This window comes from Typopeltis vanoorti, chromosome 7 (genome assembly GCF_054136105.1).
Source record: "Typopeltis vanoorti isolate ZY-2024b chromosome 7, IOZ_Tvanoo_1.0, whole genome shotgun sequence".
Classification (NCBI taxonomy): Eukaryota; Metazoa; Arthropoda; class Arachnida; order Uropygi; family Thelyphonidae; genus Typopeltis; species Typopeltis vanoorti.
In genome coordinates this window covers 78,476,158-78,496,532 of record NC_143555.1, presented here as the reverse complement: position 1 = coordinate 78,496,532, position 20,375 = coordinate 78,476,158, and the positions used below count along the sequence as shown (strand labels likewise).

Sequence of the window (20,375 nt, the reverse complement as noted above, 5' to 3'; positions counted from 1 at the left end):
AGTGACTTCGAAGAGAGATTTAGTGATTTTCATAACCAAGTCTTTGTCAATGCTGCCAAAATGTCAGGCTCAGTACAAATGTGGAGCTGCTTGAACTCCAAAACAACTCTTCTTTGAGAGAAAAATTATTCAATGCACCCTTGCTTACATTTTACAAAGACTACATTTCTGAGGATGCATCCCCTAATTTTCGCCTGCATGCTTTGAAGATGTGCACGTTGTTAGGAAGCACATACTTATGTACTTATGTAAGCAGTTCTTCTCCAGAATGAAGCATGTGAAGTCCAAGACAAGAACTCAGATTAAAGAGGTAACAGATTATGGACCAACATCTCAAGAATACTCTGCACATATGGACTTCCAACATTGATGCCAACATCGACAAGCTGGTCAAGGAAAAACATTGCCAAGTTGCCCATTGAATGTTTTCTTCATTAAATTATCTTTTTTCAAGTATTGATTGTATTTACTTATCATGAACCCACTCCTACCTATGCTCTTAAAGCTGAGTTTATTTTTATAGGATTTTATGTAAAGTATCAAATACACAGCATTCCTTCTGAATCTGGAAAGCATCTTATCGCAAATATTGGCAATGTTTTTTATGTTTTTCCAGTATAGCTTAGTGGCCCGTAGGTTTCATTGAAATTTTTAATGCGGCCCGCACTGTCTGGAAGGTTGTGATGTAGAACATTTGTTAGAAGCTGTGGAAGATCTCTCTAGTAATTGTTTTACAACTAGATGCACAGACAGTTGCAAAAGAGAGAGAAAAAGAAAAGCAGGAGATCAAGAAGAAGCCAATTTTTACTAAACAGCTTAAGGAAATTACAATGTATACTAGGATATACATACATAAATTTTAATACACTTCCAATATTTCGGCATCACATTGCCATTTTCACAGGAACTTAAAAACAAGACACGTGCATGCAAACACAACAAACTAACTGGTGAAACCGGATGTAGTCGTGTTCTGAAATTCTGATATTAGCTGTCCTGCCTGATTGGCCAAAGTAGGACAGCTTACAGCTGCAAGGGACCTGGTATACACCAGGTAGGTCTGGGGGGGGGGGGTCTTTAGTAGAGCGGATAAGGGATGCCAATTTTTATATATATATATATATATATATATATATATATATGGTCTGTAACAAGAATATAGGGTATGGTGATGGATATGTTGTTCGGGGTGGGGGGTAATTGGTTTCAATATTTTGGGGGGGGGGGTAGCCATTGGCTGGGAAAATGTTGAGAATGTGGTTTAGTTCTGTGGTTATGGCATTGTCATTTGAACTGATAAGTTTAGCCCTGTTGTGTAGTGTCTTAATGACACCATATTGTTGTGTGTGTGTGTGGTGATTGTTGACGAATGTATCTGCCTGTATGGGTGGGTTTTCTATAGACTGAGTGAGAAATCCAAGGTTCCATCAGGTTGGCAGTGACTAGTGTGTCTAAGAAAGGAAGGCAGTTGTTTTTTTTCTTCTTCCAGGGTGAATTTGATTCTGGGGTATTGATTGTTTAAGTGTGTTTGGAAGGAGAGGAGTGCATCGGAGCCATGTGGCCAAATAGCAAACACATCAACTTAGCGAAGCCATATGGTTGGTTTTTGTGGGGCAGAGGCTAAGGCTTTTTCTACCAAGGTCTCCATATCCATAAAGAAATTGGCCAAGGGTGGGGAGAGTGGTGAACCCATGGCTGTCCCCTCTATTTGTTTGTAGAATTTTCCCTGCCAAACGGAGTTCATTGTGAACTGAAATAGGGCTGTGATATCGGGAGGAAATTTATTTAGCTTGGATTAGCTCTAAGGATTCTTTGAGTGGGATATTTGTGAATAAGGAGGAGACATCAAAACTGATCATTATTACGTCAGTGTGTTTGAGTGTAAGGTTTTCTATGCTAGCTTTGAAGTGGGCTGAGTTTTTTATGTGAAGGTGTGTTGCCAGTATAGTGTGCGAGAGCTCTGGCCAAATGTTTAGCTAGTTTGTATGTGGGGGAATCAATGCCATCTACTATAGTGTGCGAGAGCTTTGGCCAAATGTTTAGCTAGTTTGTATGTGGGGGAATCAATGCCATCTACTATGGGACGTAATGGCACATTTTCCTTATGTATATTTTTGGAACTTCATTTTACCTTAATGGCGGGCCTTACGTGCGATACTTCCGAAATATTGGAAGTGTATTAAAATTTATTATGTATATCCTAGTATACGTTGTAATTTCCTTAAGCTATTTAGTAAAAATGCATAACCAACGTCTAAGCCTTTCCACGAGAATCAAGAAGAAGCCAAGTCTAAAAATGTTTACAGTGAGAAAAAAAAAATTGGGAGGGGACATTTGCCTCTTTAATATAAGGCAGTTCAGTTATTTGAGGAATTGGATCCCAACATAGAGCAATTTAGCAAAATTTAGCAAAAGTGGATAGAATGATGTTTAAGATGCAAGCTAAAATTGTTTACCACAGAGAAATTTCTGCAGAAAAAGAAAAGGAAACTGGTACATATTGACATTGACACCACCCCCGTCGTTAACACGTTAACGATGGGGGTGGTGTCAAGCAAAACCATGTGTTCCACTGGAAACATATGGTTTTGCTTGGTCTATACATATATACATACATACAGCAGTTTCTATTGGAGAGGGGATGTGATTCATTAGTGCCGTTTTATCCTAGTTGTCTCTAATTGCACTGTTTGTTGAAAAATATGACTCCTTTAATTATGCATAGCTGCATACCCCCAGGGGTATGCATAATTAAAGGAGTCATATTTTTACCTTACCGCACTTTGAGAAACACTGGTCTACACCTTTCATAAAACATAAAACTTTCACTTTGAAGAACTTCTATCACCTCATACCCATCTAGACCATGTTTCTCAAACTTCAGATATATATATTCATTATTACCAAGTACCTCCTAATTCATTAATTAATTAAAATTAAATATGTTCATGTAAACAAAAAATGATTTATTTTTAAATTTTGGTTCTCTAGAGATGTCAGGCGACACACTTATCAATTTCATTTGATCCAGATGCAATATCAACATTTTCTTGTTGCTTACAGCTACTTGTATTTACTATATTTATTGCTCTATTTTGGGGATTTTATAAATCCAATCTTTAACCAATGATCTCCATACGTAAGAATTTGAAAGCTAAAAAAAATACTGTATTTACGTGTTGCGAGATACGTGCGGGAATTTTTGTAAACTAAAGTTTTCAGAAAAAAACTGAAAATGGTGCGACTTACCAAGAAGCTCCTACTGGCTATCACTATTTTTGGCATCAAGAAGTTTCTTTGTGTGCATCGGCAAAGTCATCTACCCAAATGGTGTCATCATCTTTCCCATTATTTCAAGCAAAAATTACCAGTAATTTACAAGACTTGAGATATGTAGAGCAGCGAAGAACTGCATATGATTGGTGCGGTATTAAGAAAAGATCGCGCGAACCAAAGACAAATTAGCATTTCAACAGTTGAGTTGAAGTTCTAATTCCCTTCATCTGAAACACATTCACTATATATTTCTTTGTTTTAACATGTTAACGACGGGGGTGGTGTCAAGCAAAACCATGTGTTACACCGGAAACATGTGGTTTTGCTTGGTCTATATACATACATACATACATACAGCAGTTTCTGTTGGAGAGGGGATGTGATTCATTAGTGCCGTTTTATCCTGGTTGTCTCTAATTGCACTGTTTGTTAAAAAATATAATCTCCTTTAATTATGCATAGCTGCATACCCCCGGGGGTACGCTTACCACACTTTGAGAAACACTGGTCTACACTTTTCATAAAGCTTCCCCTACTGCCTCTGATATTGTCCAGATAATAAAACAGCAGCTTTTGAAGACTTGTTCCATGTGGTTTTAACAGAAATTTTATGTTATAATTTGTACATTGTATTATTTCCCTATAAACAGACGTAACATTGTTTAGCATTTTAGGCATGCTAATTGTTAATGTATTTTTTTAATAGTTCATACAGTGATTTCTGAATGACAGGATCGTAAGAATGGAACTGTGTCATAAATAAGGACTGACTGTATGTAGAAATCTAGGAAATGGTGTTGCTCCATTCAATGTAAAATTAAATCCTCTTAGTGCCTTTTTCCTTTTAAAAGAAAATACATGGAATTCTTTTGGTGTCAACTTTTGGAAATTGGTAGGCAGCTGGTTTAGCTCATAGTCAGAGTTCTACAGGGTACAGTTTTCTGTGGTTTAATGGTTGCGAGTTTTTTCGAGGGAATCCCAGTTTCTACTGCATTCATTTCAGTAGAAACGTGCGAATACTTTGTTGCAAATAGGGTTGTGGTTAATAGCAGTTGATCTTGCATTCTATTCAAAAATAAAAATATATAGCTGTGGATAAAGGAAAACAGATGTCTTTATAACCAAAAATCTGGCTTCCTGCTCTGTGATAGATTGAGAATGACTTCTTAGCAAACATTTGGAACTCATGCCATTGGTTTCAGATGCTGCTCAGAGCTATGTGAGATTCCAAACTTTTTGGCAATATCAATTTTGCAGCCCTCTGCAAGCTTTCCAATAAATCGTCCAGATGATGTCTTTGAGACATTTCAAGACATCCAAGTTTCAACTTTATTCATGAAAAGAGCTTCCTTCAAATGCAATTCGCTTAACACAGATGTTTTCTTTTTATCCTGTTGAGTGCTACAATGTGATCCCTTTGCGTGTGATTTGAAAATTTTAATGGGTATTCTCTTTCTACTCAAAATCGTCAGTCATACAAATTGCCACAAGCTGGTTCTTCTGAATTCACGGTATAATCTTCAGAAATTGTGTTAGTTCAGAAGTCTTTCAATAAAAATTCTTCGGCCTTTAGAAACAAGAGCTTTGCAGTGCAGATATTTTTGAGATAGTTCTCTTACTCCAAGTCTTATTCTTTAGCATTGTGCTTTTGTTTTCAAGGACTGCTCATAAATGTTGATGTTATTTTAAAACTTTTAAGAAGTAATGAAAGGCAATCAATAGCTTTATTTTTTCAAAAATTTCTTGGTTTTTCTTTTTCCTCCGAAAACAGAGTACTATCCCTGGGTAAAATAATTTCAAAAAGGCACTTTGATTTAAAATTTTCTTCCATCTTCTGTAGTTTATAATTCAGTTGTGGCTACTTGGAGTCTACTATAAATAAAGATGTAAAATAAAAATTACTCGTTTGGCTCAAATCCAGTAAACACCTGTGAAAGGAAATGATCTGTTCAACTGATTTCCCTTTGTTTATCTCAGATATACTTCAGAAATATGTAGAGTTCTTACTTAAAATACAGACCCCCAATAGTCACCCCATTTGTTTCTGAATTTATGTATGCCATTCTAAGAATCTAAAAGTCATTGTACTTCATTTCAGTGCCTATTTTAATGTGTAGGTTTGAGTCAAATTAGCAGTTCCAAATTAAATTTTGTACAACTGATATTTTTTAATATTATATATTAATTGACATATGGTATATATTCAGAGCAATAAGCTATATGATTCTGTATTCTGCCGTTGGTCATGGTATCAGACCAAGGTGTCTACTTTCAATTGACACTGCAAGAATCTGATGTTTCTGTATGCATGCAGACAGGTTTTGCAGGCCCTACCTAGACAATGGCAATCCAATTAATTTGTGCTTCCACTATTTGTTATTTTGTAATTCTATACAAAACTGTAACAACACAAATTCTCACAAAGAAAAAATAGTGTCATGAGAAGCATGAAATGTTTTTCTTTTTTCAAATTAGAATGTATTACTACAATAAATGCACCCTCAAAGTTTCAGTGGAAACTTTATTCTAATGTTTACAAACAGACAATGTAGGTACAAACTGTATTCCATATACAAAATTTTTGGTTGGGCAAAATTATCACAGTGATCTTAACTCCGTAGTTTGCTAATGAATGGGCAAGGTAACCTAGTAATATTAAAACAACATATTCATAAATAACTTAAAACTTTACTCTCATGATGTACCATGTATGCTGTGAAGGGGGAAAAAAGTTGTTTATGGAAACAGTACCTACAACAACTTTTTCAGTAAAGAAACTCCCATTAAAAAAAAAAAAAAAACTAAGTATACAAAAGATTTCCAGAAAAAAGTAAAATTTACAATGCTCTTCATTTGTATTGCTTTTTTTAAGGTGAATTTACAAACTGTTTTGTTCTTAAAATAAATTAATATAAAAAAGCTACATTTCCATACACTGTAAAAAATAAAGCATAGTAGTAGTAATACAAAAAAGTACATCTACAAAGTAACTAAAGTTTGCTTTGAGACTCACAAATATCACAGTTTTCAAGGCAGAATATTATGTACATGGTATAAATACTACAGTCTGGAATGTTACTAACTTAACTTGAAAAGATTATTATATATGGAAAAATAATAAAAAAAAAAAAAAAAGAGAGAGAGAGAAAAGAAAGTGTAAATATATATATATACTGGTGTGTAATAACTGTTCTTCTTCCTACTTGGCTGTTCAAAAGAAAAAAAAAAAAAAATCATCACCACCTATGGTAGTGACTCCACACTGCCCTGCTTGGGGCAACAACTGCCAGCACCCTGATGATAAGGTAAGGCAGTTCAAATCAGCAACTACTTTCTTTGGACAGAGGTGGTCCTACTGGTTTTTCTTAAATTTTGAAGCTCATTTTTATATGTAGCCCAATAACTTTTCCCAGCAATCCTCTGTTAACACATGCTGATTCCTCCCTTTATTCATGCCATCTTTCCTTTGCTGCTCTTGGAAAACAGAAGGCTTAGAGCCAACCCTGCTCTCCTCTTCCTCAACAGCATTCCCTGGAGTGATACACCAGGGGGCCACATTGAAAAAAAAAAACAGGCCCTATTTCAATTTCCTAATTAAACTACACTTTCATATTGGAGGGGAACTACATCACTGTTAACTTGGAGAGTAGTGTCAGTGTTCATGGACAACTTGCCACAGGAAGTCTGGCTCTCACTTGGTTGAAGTCCAGCAACATATGTTTGACGGAAACGACTGGAAACAATACTCAAACTTTTCTTGTAGAGAAGACGGTGCTCTTCAATGGCAGGACCCCATTCTGGTGTAGGCCGTAAACAGCTGAACAACCGCTATAAAGAATGTAGCACTTAATTAAACTTAGAAGATTGCTATATGTGAATTCAAATATTATCTGTATAAACTTTTTTTACTTAATTCTGTTATAATAACACCAAAGCTAAAATTGTAGTTCTGTAAAAAGATATGCTAATACAGCTACACCATTGATGTTTTGGCACCTCCTTTAGTCTGGATAAATTTACGTGGTCATACTTGAAATTCTAGTGATAATCTGGTTAGTTCACTAGGCTTCCACATTGCATGTGCATGCTCAATTATTTATATCTGCTCTTGATTATTAGCTTATTTTACTTGCATGTAACCCTAGCTAGGGCTTCTTTTCAAGGAATAGTTTACAGTGGTGGTGATATTGAGCATAGGCACAAGTCAAAATCCACTTGCACTATATCATTTATATCAATTATTTAATTACTTAATTTGCAGTAGATGGTGTTTTAAAGATATGGGCAAAATGTGGACTGGTAAATTATTATGTTGTCCAGCAAGGCTATGGAACCAAGGGTGCCTGAAAATCAGTGGTGTACCTGTAATAGTTTCGGTCCAGTCAGAATTAATTCATACTCACAGTATGAGTTCAAGAACAGATCAACAAATATAAGCAGTACAATCAAATGCATAATTTACTATTCTAAATATTATTTACAATCAATGGAATGTGCAAGATTATTCAGTAGGTTTGTGATTTATTTCCTGATTCTTGTAGGAAGGACTATTTAAGTCTTTCCGACAAGAACCAGATTTTCCTTTATGTCTGTTACCATCTCTGCTGCCCTACATGAAACTGTCTGAATAAATCACATTATTATCATCAAGAAGCATTGTACCATATCTTGATAGTAGCAAATACATGTACCAGCCACTGAAATGAAAACCTTTATGCAGAAGTACGTAAATGTCAATAGTATTGATCACAATGGGAAAAACAAAGGTTCTTTCAGAGTTTGATAAAAGGCTCAGTGTATATATATGTTACAGATAATGTAATAAATCCAGTTATTATTAATGATTACCAGGTTAAATTAAATGATTTACGAGAATTAATCACATGAACTGGTAATTATTAATAATTCCTAGGAGTCTGGTAAATGTAATAAAAACATGTTTCATAAAAAAAAATATTTTATTTAATAGGAGATAAATACCTTATTATATTGTTGTCTGATTAAAAACAAATTACTTATTTTTGCAGGAAAGACCTCTGTGGCACTTGGAATTACAAATGATTTCTGACTTTTTACATTTGCAGCAATTTGAGTTACAATGGGCTGTACAATTGCAATATTGGAAATCTTGACCACCTAAATTAGAATTCTTGCGGGCATATTCTCTTAGACTTATCTCAATATCAGGAACTTCATTAACTGAAATAAGTTTCCTTAGAAATGGTAAATTCGTTCTTCGAATAGAGTTGGTTTAAAATACCATATTTTGTACCTAATTTATATAGGTTTTCATTCTCAATAGAAATTATAACAGCTATAATATTCTGGTTATCGGTCTGGAATTCTTATCCGAACATTTTCTCCTACATTTGCAATTGGAAATTTGGTCATTGAAAGCCATAACATTTTTTCAGCTTGCTTCTTAAGTGATTGCTTAGCAGACTTTCGAGATTCTTGAATTTTTTCTGATTTCATTGAGTGCAAAAGAAGTACTTTCCATGCTTTTTTCATTATTTTCTAATTTAACATTTTATTTTGTTATCTTCCTTGTCGATCGTTCCTGTTTCAGAAGAAGTTGTTTTTCTTTCGATTTGGCTAACACTTATTTCTGTTTTTGTTTGGATCTCCAACAGATAAGTCTTCAGTCATATCATCTATTTCCACTTCCACATCGTCACTGTTCTCTGTCCTAATACCGCTTTCCCTCTCTGAAATTATCTTCTGACATTTCAAGATCTTCTTCACTTGTGATTTCTGACAAGTATCGGCTGGTAAGTATGTTTTCAAACATAGCGTCATAGGGACTGCGATCTATTCCAGAGTGATGTGCTCTGTTTTTCATAAATTGAATAAATTTTATCCCTTCCGACTATTTTGTTGTTTTTATTTGTTTCAAGCCATGTGGATAACATTTTTTCAATGTCTTGGTTTGCTCTTTCAACCGAGCCTTGTGATTGACTTTGCATGGTTTTCCATGAACAATCTTAAGCTCATTCTGCAGACTTCTTCAATAATTTTATTCGCAAATTCCCAGCCATTGTCACTTTGCAAGATGCATGGGGCTCCAAATATTGTGAATAAATCCAATAGATGATATGCAAATTCTTCAGCTCGATTTTCAAACTCTAAATCGAACAAATTTTGTAAGATGGTCTTGATAAACCATTATAAATTTATAATCGCCATCGGCTGGTGACTGCATATCAATTAAATTAATCTGACATCTAAAATTAAATTCACTGCTTTTAATTGGTTTAACAACAAGCCCCTTTTTTGGAATGCTCAATTTCTTTTGGCAGGGTTCACAAAGATTCAGATATATCATAACAATTTCAACTGTGATGTTCTTATACTTCTCTTTAAGCTCTTTCATCATTCTGTTTCGTCCTCCATGGCCAATGGCAATATGAGTGTCATGAATTAACTGAAAATTTTCCTTCAAGAAAGTGTAATACATAATCGAATCTCTTTCATTTTTAACAGGTACGACGAGTTTTTCAACATTTCCAAATTTTACAGTATCATATCTTCATAACCATTGATAATCTTTGGGTGTTTTCCAGAATCCTTCTCTTTGTTCTTCTTAACTTTTGCTAAAAACGAATAATACTCTTCTCTTGTGAATAACTGATTATTTTTCCCATTTTTCAATCTCAACATATTAATTGGTCGTTAAATCGTGTTATCATTATTTTTAAATCTCCCATTATGCTTATGGGTAGGTAAAATCACTGAAAATGTGGAGAGATGTACACACTTACTAGCAACTGACATAAATAAGAAAAAGCAACCTCTCCCAAGCTTTTTCCAGGGCAGGGAGATGAAGCCGGGAGTCACGTGTAATTTTCTCTGAAAACCATACGCAAAATTTCATAATGAAAACAGCCAATTGATAGAGCCGGCTCACAAAATTATGAACACATGTCCAGCTGACAATTAACGAACTTGTCAATTATGGTTATCTACTAAAAACAAATGAAACAAATTGCACAAGTTTTCACTTAATCAACGTGGGTTTAAGTGTACATCAAAAACCAACAGAAATAAATTTCCAAAGCCGGAGTCACGTGGTACTTCCCCACTCTCCCACAAACTTAGCATATTGAGAATTATTACATTTACCATCAATAGTTGGGAAGTATTAATAATAACTGGATTTATTACATTATCCGTAACACACACATACATATATATATATCTCACCGAGTTATGTGCAGGAAATTGGCAGTTGCATGCCTATACCGAAATCATGGTATTAAATAAAAGTTTCAGTGGCTTATGTATACACACTATCTACCAATAATTGTCTGGACACTCCGTTATTTGAAGTTATGGAACATTCCAGGTTTGTTAATAACATAAAAACCAGTGTACAGATAGTAGGAGGCAATATTTAATTGTAGCAATTGAATACAGGTGGTATGGTAACATGACATGAACTCTATGACTTCAAGAGTTTCACATCAGTGGCATGTCCATATGTGCCATTGCCGCTCAACTGGAGCATCCAAAATCAACAGTTGGCAGTGTGATCAACAAATGTAGACTTCTTACATCACAAGTGCAGGAAAACACCTCGGGCAGCTACCAAAAATGACTGACAGGAGGAGGATGTCAAAATGGGTGGCATGCAAAAACCAGCTACAATCGGCACAGAGCACCAGTAACACCATGGTGAACACTAACACTATTAAAAGAACTCCATTTACTGGGTTTCGATGGATCAGCTCCTCTTGCTTGGTGCAAAGAGTGTATAAACTGGACAAATGACCAGTGGAAAGCAGTACAATGAATCAAGGTTCACCTGATTGCAGGGTGTGGAGGCAGCCTGGTGAACAACTTGTTACCACAGTAAGGTTTGGTGGGACCACTGGTCGTTGTCCGTGGTTCCATGAAGGCAGCTCAGTACTTCGATATTCTGGATAATCAGGTGCTACCTACACTGCAGAGTTTTTATGGAACAGACCCATGTTAGTATCAAGATGACAATGTCCCATGCCACAAAGCTGTAGCTGTTATGGTATGAAGAGATGGGTGTTAAACGACTGCCCTGGCCTGTGCAAAGAACTGGAATGATTGTGGTCCAGAGCAACACATCCTCAATCTGTTGCTGAACTCAGTGCTGTTTTGATGGAGGAATGGAGACAAATTCCAGCTCATGTCTTGATGGAAAGCCTCCCTCGAAGTGCATGAGATGATCAAAGCCAAAGGTTGACATACTGCTATCAATTGTAAATTGCTAAAGTTTACATCAGCGTAGTATTTCTGAAATCTCTGCTAACTTTACTTCTTTTTTCAGCTGTGTTGGGTCTGGCAGCTAATTATGTTATACCACCATATTTTGTGTGCATGTGTAGCTGCAAGTCAAAGTCAATACAGAATACACTTTGGTCAGTTGGGTCCCCAAACTCCCTGCCCATTTTTATTAGTTTTGAATCCAGTAACATGATGCACAACTGGAATATGAGGATTGGATGGTGGGTCAACCTCAGTTCTCTACATTTCTGTCTGACTATATGGAGGTTATGTAATTTAATTTAAATTTACATTCTTAACATGGAAATGAGCCACTTTCAATTCAGAACAATGGTGTATGATACCACTTTTTTATTTTGCGAATCCTATCAGAGATGAACTTTTAAACAGGCCCAGTTTTGTTTATTTTAAATTTCTTTGTGGCAATTGATGTCACCTGTGTTAATTTTAAGCTCCTTTCCCTCTGAAGATCATCATTCATAGAAATATCAATGGCTTCATCAGTTATGGGGGATTACAACGTATATATAGTGAAACTTTGATTCATCATTTTTTAGGGGAATGGAGAAGAACAATTTGATGATTATTATTCACTGAAATACGGTATATTTAAAACACTACTTCTTGATTTGTGCAAACTTTATGCCTCAATTCAAAGTATGATCTTTCAAGGCCTAGAATACAGTAAAACCCCGAAGTTACGCGGTAGGTGGGACCAACAAAAATCGCGTAACTCTGGGTATAATTTTTCATGTAATTTATATATACAAACATACAATTGGGACCAAAGGTTTACAAAAACACCTATATTTTTTAAGAAATATAATCATAATGGTAGTTTTTTGTACATAAAAAAAAAGAAAGTTATTTCGATGGTTTCATAAAATCTAATAGATTTGTCTGACGGCATAATGTCTTTTTCTTGTCACGCAAAATTTCTTCATAGCAAGCTAATGATTTTTTTATTCCTTGTGGCTATAATTCGTTCCTCGTTAGAATCTATGTCCTTCAAAATCTGTAAACTATTCTTTTATGATTGTTCTTACTGTGGGTTCCTGTAGATCGAACTTCTTTGCTAGCTCACAAATTTTGATTCCGCCTTCAAAATCCTTAATAATGTTGAATTTTGTTTCCAAAGTCAATGTTTTCCTTTTCTTGCTAGCTGTAGAAGAATCGGACTTGCTTCTTTTGTATGACATTATTTTTTATGTGATAACATTAAACAATCGCAAGGTTTGTAGACTATAAAAATCGTGTATGAATGGAGACTGTGCGAAACATGTCAGTGCTTGTTCACAGCATGTGCGACACTGGCAAATGCAGCCGGCGCCTGAAAGATACGACTAGTGGTGAGGCGTGAAGTGGGACGGGAATACGTATACATAAGAACCTGCGTAAGTCGGGGTATGACTATATTTTCATGATCTCTGTCATTTGTGCTGTGCATAAAAGAAGGCTTTTATTTTCATCAGTGCTTCATGTGTCTCAACAAAATTCGGCACAACTTTGAGTTTGTCATCTTCTCCACTGGTTACCCACAGAATTGTAGTCCTCAAATTTGTTGCTTCATGCTACTGAAATTGTCAGTGTATCCTGAAGATTTCCCTGTATGTAACCACCTTTCCAAAAACATTTTTGATTGTTCACAGGCTGCCACAGTGCTTCCAACATATTTTTTTTTTTTTTTGTATCTTTGCCTGCAACTATTAAGCAAACAAATGTTTCAATGAGACAGCATCAAGGGGGCTATAGTATACTTGTACAATTCGCTGGGACCATACAACTTTTACATGTGCAACACATTTGTTCACAAAGAGGAGAATACTCCTGTTTTGTGCACACATGCTTGTGTCTAATGAATATAGAAGTGAAGAAAAAATGTCTGCAGTCATCCACGCTTCATTATTTGCATAGTATTTGGTGAGAAATGTTTTTATATTCTTGAGAGAAACATCACAGTTTTGGAGATTTTCTGATAACTGGTACTTGTTTATCATTTTCATCATCATGGTGTTAACACAATGTCTATCTTTAGATTTTTCTACCATGATAAGACTCTTTTGAGAGCCGAGGTTCTATCAGGAAGCACATCGTGGTAGAAGAGCCCTGTCTCATCTGCGTTGTAAATATCACATAATTCATAGACCTCAAACAAAGATGGCATTCTTTCCAGCCATGCTTCTGTGCTTTTGCTGTCCACTGCATTACTTTCTTCATACTGGTCCTTAAACCTTGTTATCCAGCAGTTTGATACATTGAAAATTTCTATGTTCAGCTGAGCTATAATCATCTTCATCAACTAGAATATTCGATGCCCATGTCTGCTGGTACCACATGAAGAGTACGCTTTCCAACTTGGTGAACGTCGATTCCTTACTGGCATTACCACATTTTTGTATCTGCTCTCAGGTTTTGTCCTTTGCAAATATCTTAGAGCAAATACATTTCTCTCAAGGCCTCTTCTCCACTATTTTCAATCACTGGTGTAGAGTTCTCACTTGCTTTTTTTAGGTTAGAACATGGTCGAAAGATAATAAAATAAATAACAGGAACGAATTACTTCATAAATGGTTAAACCAGGATAACGAATGAAACTATTTAGCACATGAGAACACACAGAACCACTTGCAGTGAAGTCTGTGATGAAGCATTACTCTCGACAACAGTCTTCACTTAGTCCAAAGAAAAAAGCAGAGCAAAGAGTACATAAAAAAAAAGCATGGAGAAATGTTACATTAGGAGCGTGATTTGTAAACTATTGATGCGATAAAACAACAGTTCGAGGATCGATGGAACCATGAAAAAATAGCGTTATTCATGTGGGACTAGTTCCTGGACCAAAATAAAGGCAGACAAAATATGTGAGAGAATGATGAATGGGGGGTTTCTCTGTATTATGCTTTGTAACTGAACAGAAAAACCTTCTACAATTATCTCTGATCCAGAGTATTTAATAATAATAATATGGTGATACACCATTTTCTACTTATATATATAGAACACAAATTCTGCATCAATTTATTTTCTTGGAGCTAGTTCCCACTGATGAAATCTCAATAAAGGTCTTGGTAGTAACTAAACCTCATCATAATGTTTATTGCATCATAACACAAAAAGTTTGTTTGGTTATGCTTAGGTAAAGGATTGAAACAAAGAATATAATTGCTTGTCAAATAATTCCATTTCACTGCATGAAATTTTTTCAGTAAAAAAAAAATTAGGGAAGGAATTACTTTTCTGTGAGCTTTTTTGTGTAATGTGGCTGTAATTAAATTTTGTTAACCTAGTTGACAAATCCACCCACTAACTTCCCTTTTAGCAGTTCTTTCAATTTCAAGAAAGAGAGAGAGTTTAATTCACAATGAGTAATTATACAAAAGATAGCACTTCAGACAAATGCAAAGCAAAAGTCATTCATTATCTACTGTGATTTGTTTGAGCATACTTCTCATCAATGATGAAAATATTTTTTAATAAACTGTAACAGGTAATATGCCTAATGACTTGAAGAGAAAAAAAAATTGAACTGTAGATTCGATGTTGTCAAGGTTATATGAAATTTAGAAAACATGTTTTCTTACTTTGGTAGAAATATTGTTACAGCAGACTTACTTCAATATAGATTTCTGCTGCATATCTGCAAGTCCTAACATTTTTGCAATATCATTCCATATTCCTTTTTTGCATATATATAAAGTCTGTGTGAAAACTCTTAACAGTTAAAAGCTATCCTAGAAAACAATAAAACAAGAACATACCTGTTTAAATGTACCTTCTGCTTTGTAAAGCTGAATTGCAGCAACCAATGGTATGGGCACTAGTGAACAAATTGCCATAAGCCAACCAAGAAAAATTGACCAATCAGGATATATGTAATCATTGTAGGTAACTGCTCGGTGATTAATGAAGATAAACAACAAGAGACACTGTAATGCAAGGGGAAAAAAGTTTCTGTAAATATTTATGTTAGGTAAAGGGCACTGTGTATTTCTGTAACAGAATCAAATCTTATACTTAACTTTTCATAAAAGTACAGTTATTGAAACCTTCACTTTACATTTGAATGGATTAGTCAACTAACTTTGGTACAGCACCACATAATTGTACCATCAAACTCCTCTCCCACTGTAGTTCAATACACAATATACTTGTGACAAATAACAGATTAATTTCGAAGAAAACAACTTTTCTTCCTTTTTATTTTAAGCTTTCTGATTAACTTTCAACTGTCTGTTGAGCAAAATAATTGGTCAACAAATAGTCTCAATGTGAATTTACACTACACTACAATGTTTAACAAACCTCCCTATGAATTCTTGATTGTATAGAGAATGGGGGGACCCCCCCCCCTTTTTTTTTTTTTAAATAAATACTTTCATGGGTGCTGGATCCACTATCATTCCTCTAATCATTTAAGGACATGAGCAGCCATACTACTTGCCATGTTACTTTGGGACTTCACATGTGTGGGATTAATATCCCTGTACTCCTGGACCAATCTGAAGGTTGTAACAATTTTTCTTTTCCTATAAATTTATACACATTTTTGTGTTGAAAGATGGTGTTAGCAATGCCTATAATCCATGTCTTGAACAGAAACATATTATTCTTGTCCTTTTAACTTGCCTGGCTTGAAATTCTTCTACTTCTTCCTTAAAAGAACTTTCACTTGAACCCATGGTGTAAATAAGTTCAAACAATTTAAGAAACTTTTGTTGGATTTCTTTACATGTTCATCATTGGCTACATGTGATGACATTAGCCCACTTGTGGTCTTTATTCTCATTCTCTTTACTGCCACATCAGGGGCTCAACAACCAGTCTGAGTGTAGCTATGTTGCTAGATGATATGCCAACATATGAGAATTCTTCTTATGGCTGCCACTCCTTGTCAAGAAAATTGAATAGGTTCCACTTTATTACTCCTTGAGAAAAGTTTAGTTTTGTGCAGGATTACTATGACTGAAATTCTCAAGTGATATTGAAACATCCTTCATGCAACAAGAATGTTTCCTGAACAGTTTTTTTTTTCCTCCCCTCACTGATTTTGGCAACCATTCTGGATAAAGAAGAGTGATATCTTTCCAATCAGATGTTCATCTTTTGCATGTGTAATGAGAAAAGATGGTATATTTATAGGTAACTGATGTTCTCGTTGTTATAGTTTCTCTACTTGGTTGGGGGCTTGTTAAGGATAAATGACGTTCTCAAAAGAAGGGAGAATTTAGTACTAGAACTCCTACCATGGAGCTGCATACTGGTGCCGTATTTTTGACCACATGAAAAATACGGCACCAAAGGGGAAATGTGGGGTAAATAAGATCAAAGGTCTCTGTGAATGGTATACACTGGTAAATAATGAAGTAATATAAAAGCTAATCATAATGTTTGAATCTTTCAGGTTAAGTTTTTTAATAAGATTTTAAAGTGAGGGAGATTTATATGTATGGGATGGTTTAACATGGTCAAGTTTTAGTTTTATAGTAATTTCTTTAGGCCAAGGTGCAACTTTTTTTTAACAATTTATATATTTTCTTTCTTTTGTGATTTAGTAGGATCCTAATCTGTAAGTGAAAGCTAAAAGTTGTACAACAGCTTTACAGGCTTTCCTTAATTAAAAGATGCCTGCCAATACCATTTCAAACAAAAGTGTCATTCTGCTAAAGTCCAATGTATTTATACAAAGGTGAATTGAGCATTCATCCATGAATATAAAGTCCGCATCCACATTGCCAGAACTCTTAACATTATCGTTACCATTATGTTTAAGAAGAATTATCTGAAATACGGAATCCAGAATTATGGTTAATCTCCGAAACTGCAGTAACAAAAGAATTTCAAAAAGTCCAAACTGTCCCACGAAAAACTTCAAAGCCTTCTAACAGTGAAACATCACAACCAATTTTGCCATTATTCCTGGACAAGGACCTATTCTAGAAATTATGATTAGCATTGAACATGGTTATTTATGATTTGTCTTCCATTTGGATGTGGCCAGCATTTCATCAAAATTTAAATTTTCAAAGAGCAATATTAGCCATAAAAAAATTTATAATCAAAGCAGTTAAGGGTAATGTAACTAGGATATTGCAGAAAAATGAACGACTCCTCTACATACTTGATCATAGATGAGGATCCTATTAAATCTCAAAAGAAAAAAATAAAAGTATATAAATTATTTTTAAAAAAATACATTTCGGCCCAAAGAACTGCTAAAAAAAACTAACACCTCAGATATGGAGGTCAAAAAATTCACATGGGGGGGGGGGGCATTTGTTTCCAAAATTTTGGAGCTGAATACCTCTCCTCCCTCCTATATATGATAGCATAGATAAACTTGCCAAACAGCAAAATAATACAACTATCATTACTGAGCAAACAGAGTAGAGCAGAAAAGTGGATCTTAATTATAAATCAGAACCCTACTAAATCTCAAAAGGAAAAAAGCATATACATTATTTTAAAAAAATTACTAAAAAACTAACTCCACCCCCAGATATATAGGGATTCACAAGGAGAGGATATTTTGCAGTCAAATACTCCCCTCCCTCCCTCCTATATATGACAGTATAGACAAACTTGCCAAACAGTTTGCAAAATAACATACTTCCATTTACTTAATAAAAAAAAATCTTAACCCCAAAAATTGAGGTAATATTACAACTTGCAGAAATCCCTGACATATTTGAATTATTCAAATTCACCAAACAGACCCAGGTTATTTTACATGGAAAGGAAAAATGTATAACCAGCTATTCAAAACCATGCTTCACCTTATGACACCAGGAGAACAAAATAAAAAATGTATAGGGTTAATAACACACTTTGCTGGATTTCTAATCAGTATCTTCACAATACAAATTGTAACTGAAAAGAAACTAATTTCCTATCAAGGCTATCAAACCACTAGGGGCTGGGTAAAAATGAAGTGATTCAGAGAAGTGAAACTAAATGTAGTCTTAGATGACTGTCTCCCAGATCTTAGACAAATTAAAACAATCAATTATTTGAGTTTGGGGGAGTGTTTCATGGGCTGATGTTTATTCCAAAAGTATCTCTCAGACTACCTTACATGAAGGAATATTAATAGAGAATACTGTCCATTCATTCTGAGACCACATTCGGCTTTACCTCTTTGAATTAATATTGTTTTTATCCAGCTCTTGAAAGATATCCTGATAGGATGTTAGTTCCTTTTTCTGTTAAAATCGGATTGTTTCTGCAACAATCTAATTAATTGGCTGAGTATTTTGCCACAGTTGAAATTTGTGCAATGAAGACACTGCTTTGATGCTTTGAAATCTGGTAAAAGAAAATGTTTATATGATGATGCAGTTATATGTAGCTTACCTTTCACAGTTTTTCATCTTACAAAGCAGGTAAACTAGCCAGAAGAACATACACAACTTACAGGCAGAATGCAGTATCCTCATAGCCATTATAGCTATTAGGATGCTTTGGCCATAATCCTAAATGACAACAATTTTCACTGTTCGTTCTGGTTCTATAACAAGTTGGGGGGGGGGGGGGTATGCCTGATTATGTTGTACCATCAGTATACTCATTTCAAAAATATAAAACAGAGGAAAGAAGCTTCTATTCTCTGTGCTGCAGGAGTGTTTTCTTTATGAAAACTTTGTGTTTACCTCGCACGAAATGGCAAAACTGGCTAGAGAACACAAAATTAGCAGACTAAATATATAGCACATGGTGTAGTATCTATAGTCATGGGACTCAGTAAGGGTGCCTGTAATAATAATATTAATAATATGATTGCACACAAATCATTATTTTACTTACAAGAATAGCAGATGGAGTGATAAAACACCAGCATAATTTCCACCACAATGGAGGAACACGATGAACCATTAGAGCAATATCTTGCATAAACCGGTCAGCTCCTGTTAGTATAAAAGACAGATGTTTAATATTTACTTGTAACATTATTTTATTCTCACTGAAAATAATATATAAAATCTGACTTTCCGCACCTGTGCTATTGCATAGTTTTGTTTATAATATTATTTTAATAAAATTTATAACTCAGTACTGTTGAAGTGTGTCTGCAGATTTTTTCACTAGCTAGCACTCTGATGTAACAAATATCAGATAAAGGTAATAATTTATTACCTTTATTTGAGCCTTGTGCAAAACACAGTATTTATCCACAGCACATGAAGTAAGCTAGAAATATTGCTTGGTTGGTCCAGTGAATATATATTTGATTGGACAAAATTAACTATCCTATAATAATATTAAAGTGCAACTGGATCATAGTCAATTATAAGGATCTGCTCTGCTTGTGAAAAAGTATTTCCATTTGAGTTTGACATTCTTGATTCCCCCCTGCCCCCAATCAAACCTTGCTACTGAGATTTTTGTCAGTGTCTGTATATTATATATGTCCTTTAGCACAATTACATGCTTTCCATTCTTTAAAGCAAAATGAATGCATTGCCATAAGACAGTGTTTCTCAAACTGTGGTACACATACCCCCCCCAGGGGGTACATGGCAATTTTTGGCTATGCATTAACACATGGAATCATTTTAAATGTATATATTTCTCAATAAATTATATATTATGTATGAATTCTCTTACTCAAATTGCGAGTTACTATTGCCACGATGTTCACGTCCTGGCAATAGTAACTTGCTCCCTGTGGCAAACAACACGCCCTCCCCAACAGAGTCACTATACTGAATATACAAAAAAAAAAAAAAAAAAAGTAGTTTTATTGTATCACTGAATAAGGTACAGAGACCTTTGCAGTCTGTGTAATATATTTCTCAACAAATAGTGCAATTTAGAGACAACTGGGATAAAAACGGCACTAACTAATG

At 34.9% G+C, this 20,375-nt stretch overlaps 1 protein-coding gene across 2 annotated transcripts in view; it reads right to left on the bottom strand.

Annotated features, from left to right (window-relative positions):
* Positions 1–5,715: 5,715 nt before the first annotated feature.
* The window catches only part of LOC150104801 (sodium- and chloride-dependent glycine transporter 1-like), a 211,450-nt gene continuing 196,790 nt past the window's right edge, over positions 5,716–20,375 (bottom strand). For both annotated transcript variants that reach the window (XM_090395361.1, XM_090395360.1), the window contains exons 12-14: positions 19,333–19,433; positions 15,291–15,458; positions 5,716–7,104 (exon numbers count right to left, since the gene is read on the bottom strand). In XM_090395361.1, coding sequence (XP_090251487.1) covers positions 6,871–7,104; positions 15,291–15,458; positions 19,333–19,433 — 503 coding nt within the window. In that variant the 3' untranslated portion in view covers positions 5,716–6,870. The remainder of the gene's footprint in view (positions 7,105–15,290; positions 15,459–19,332; positions 19,434–20,375) is intronic.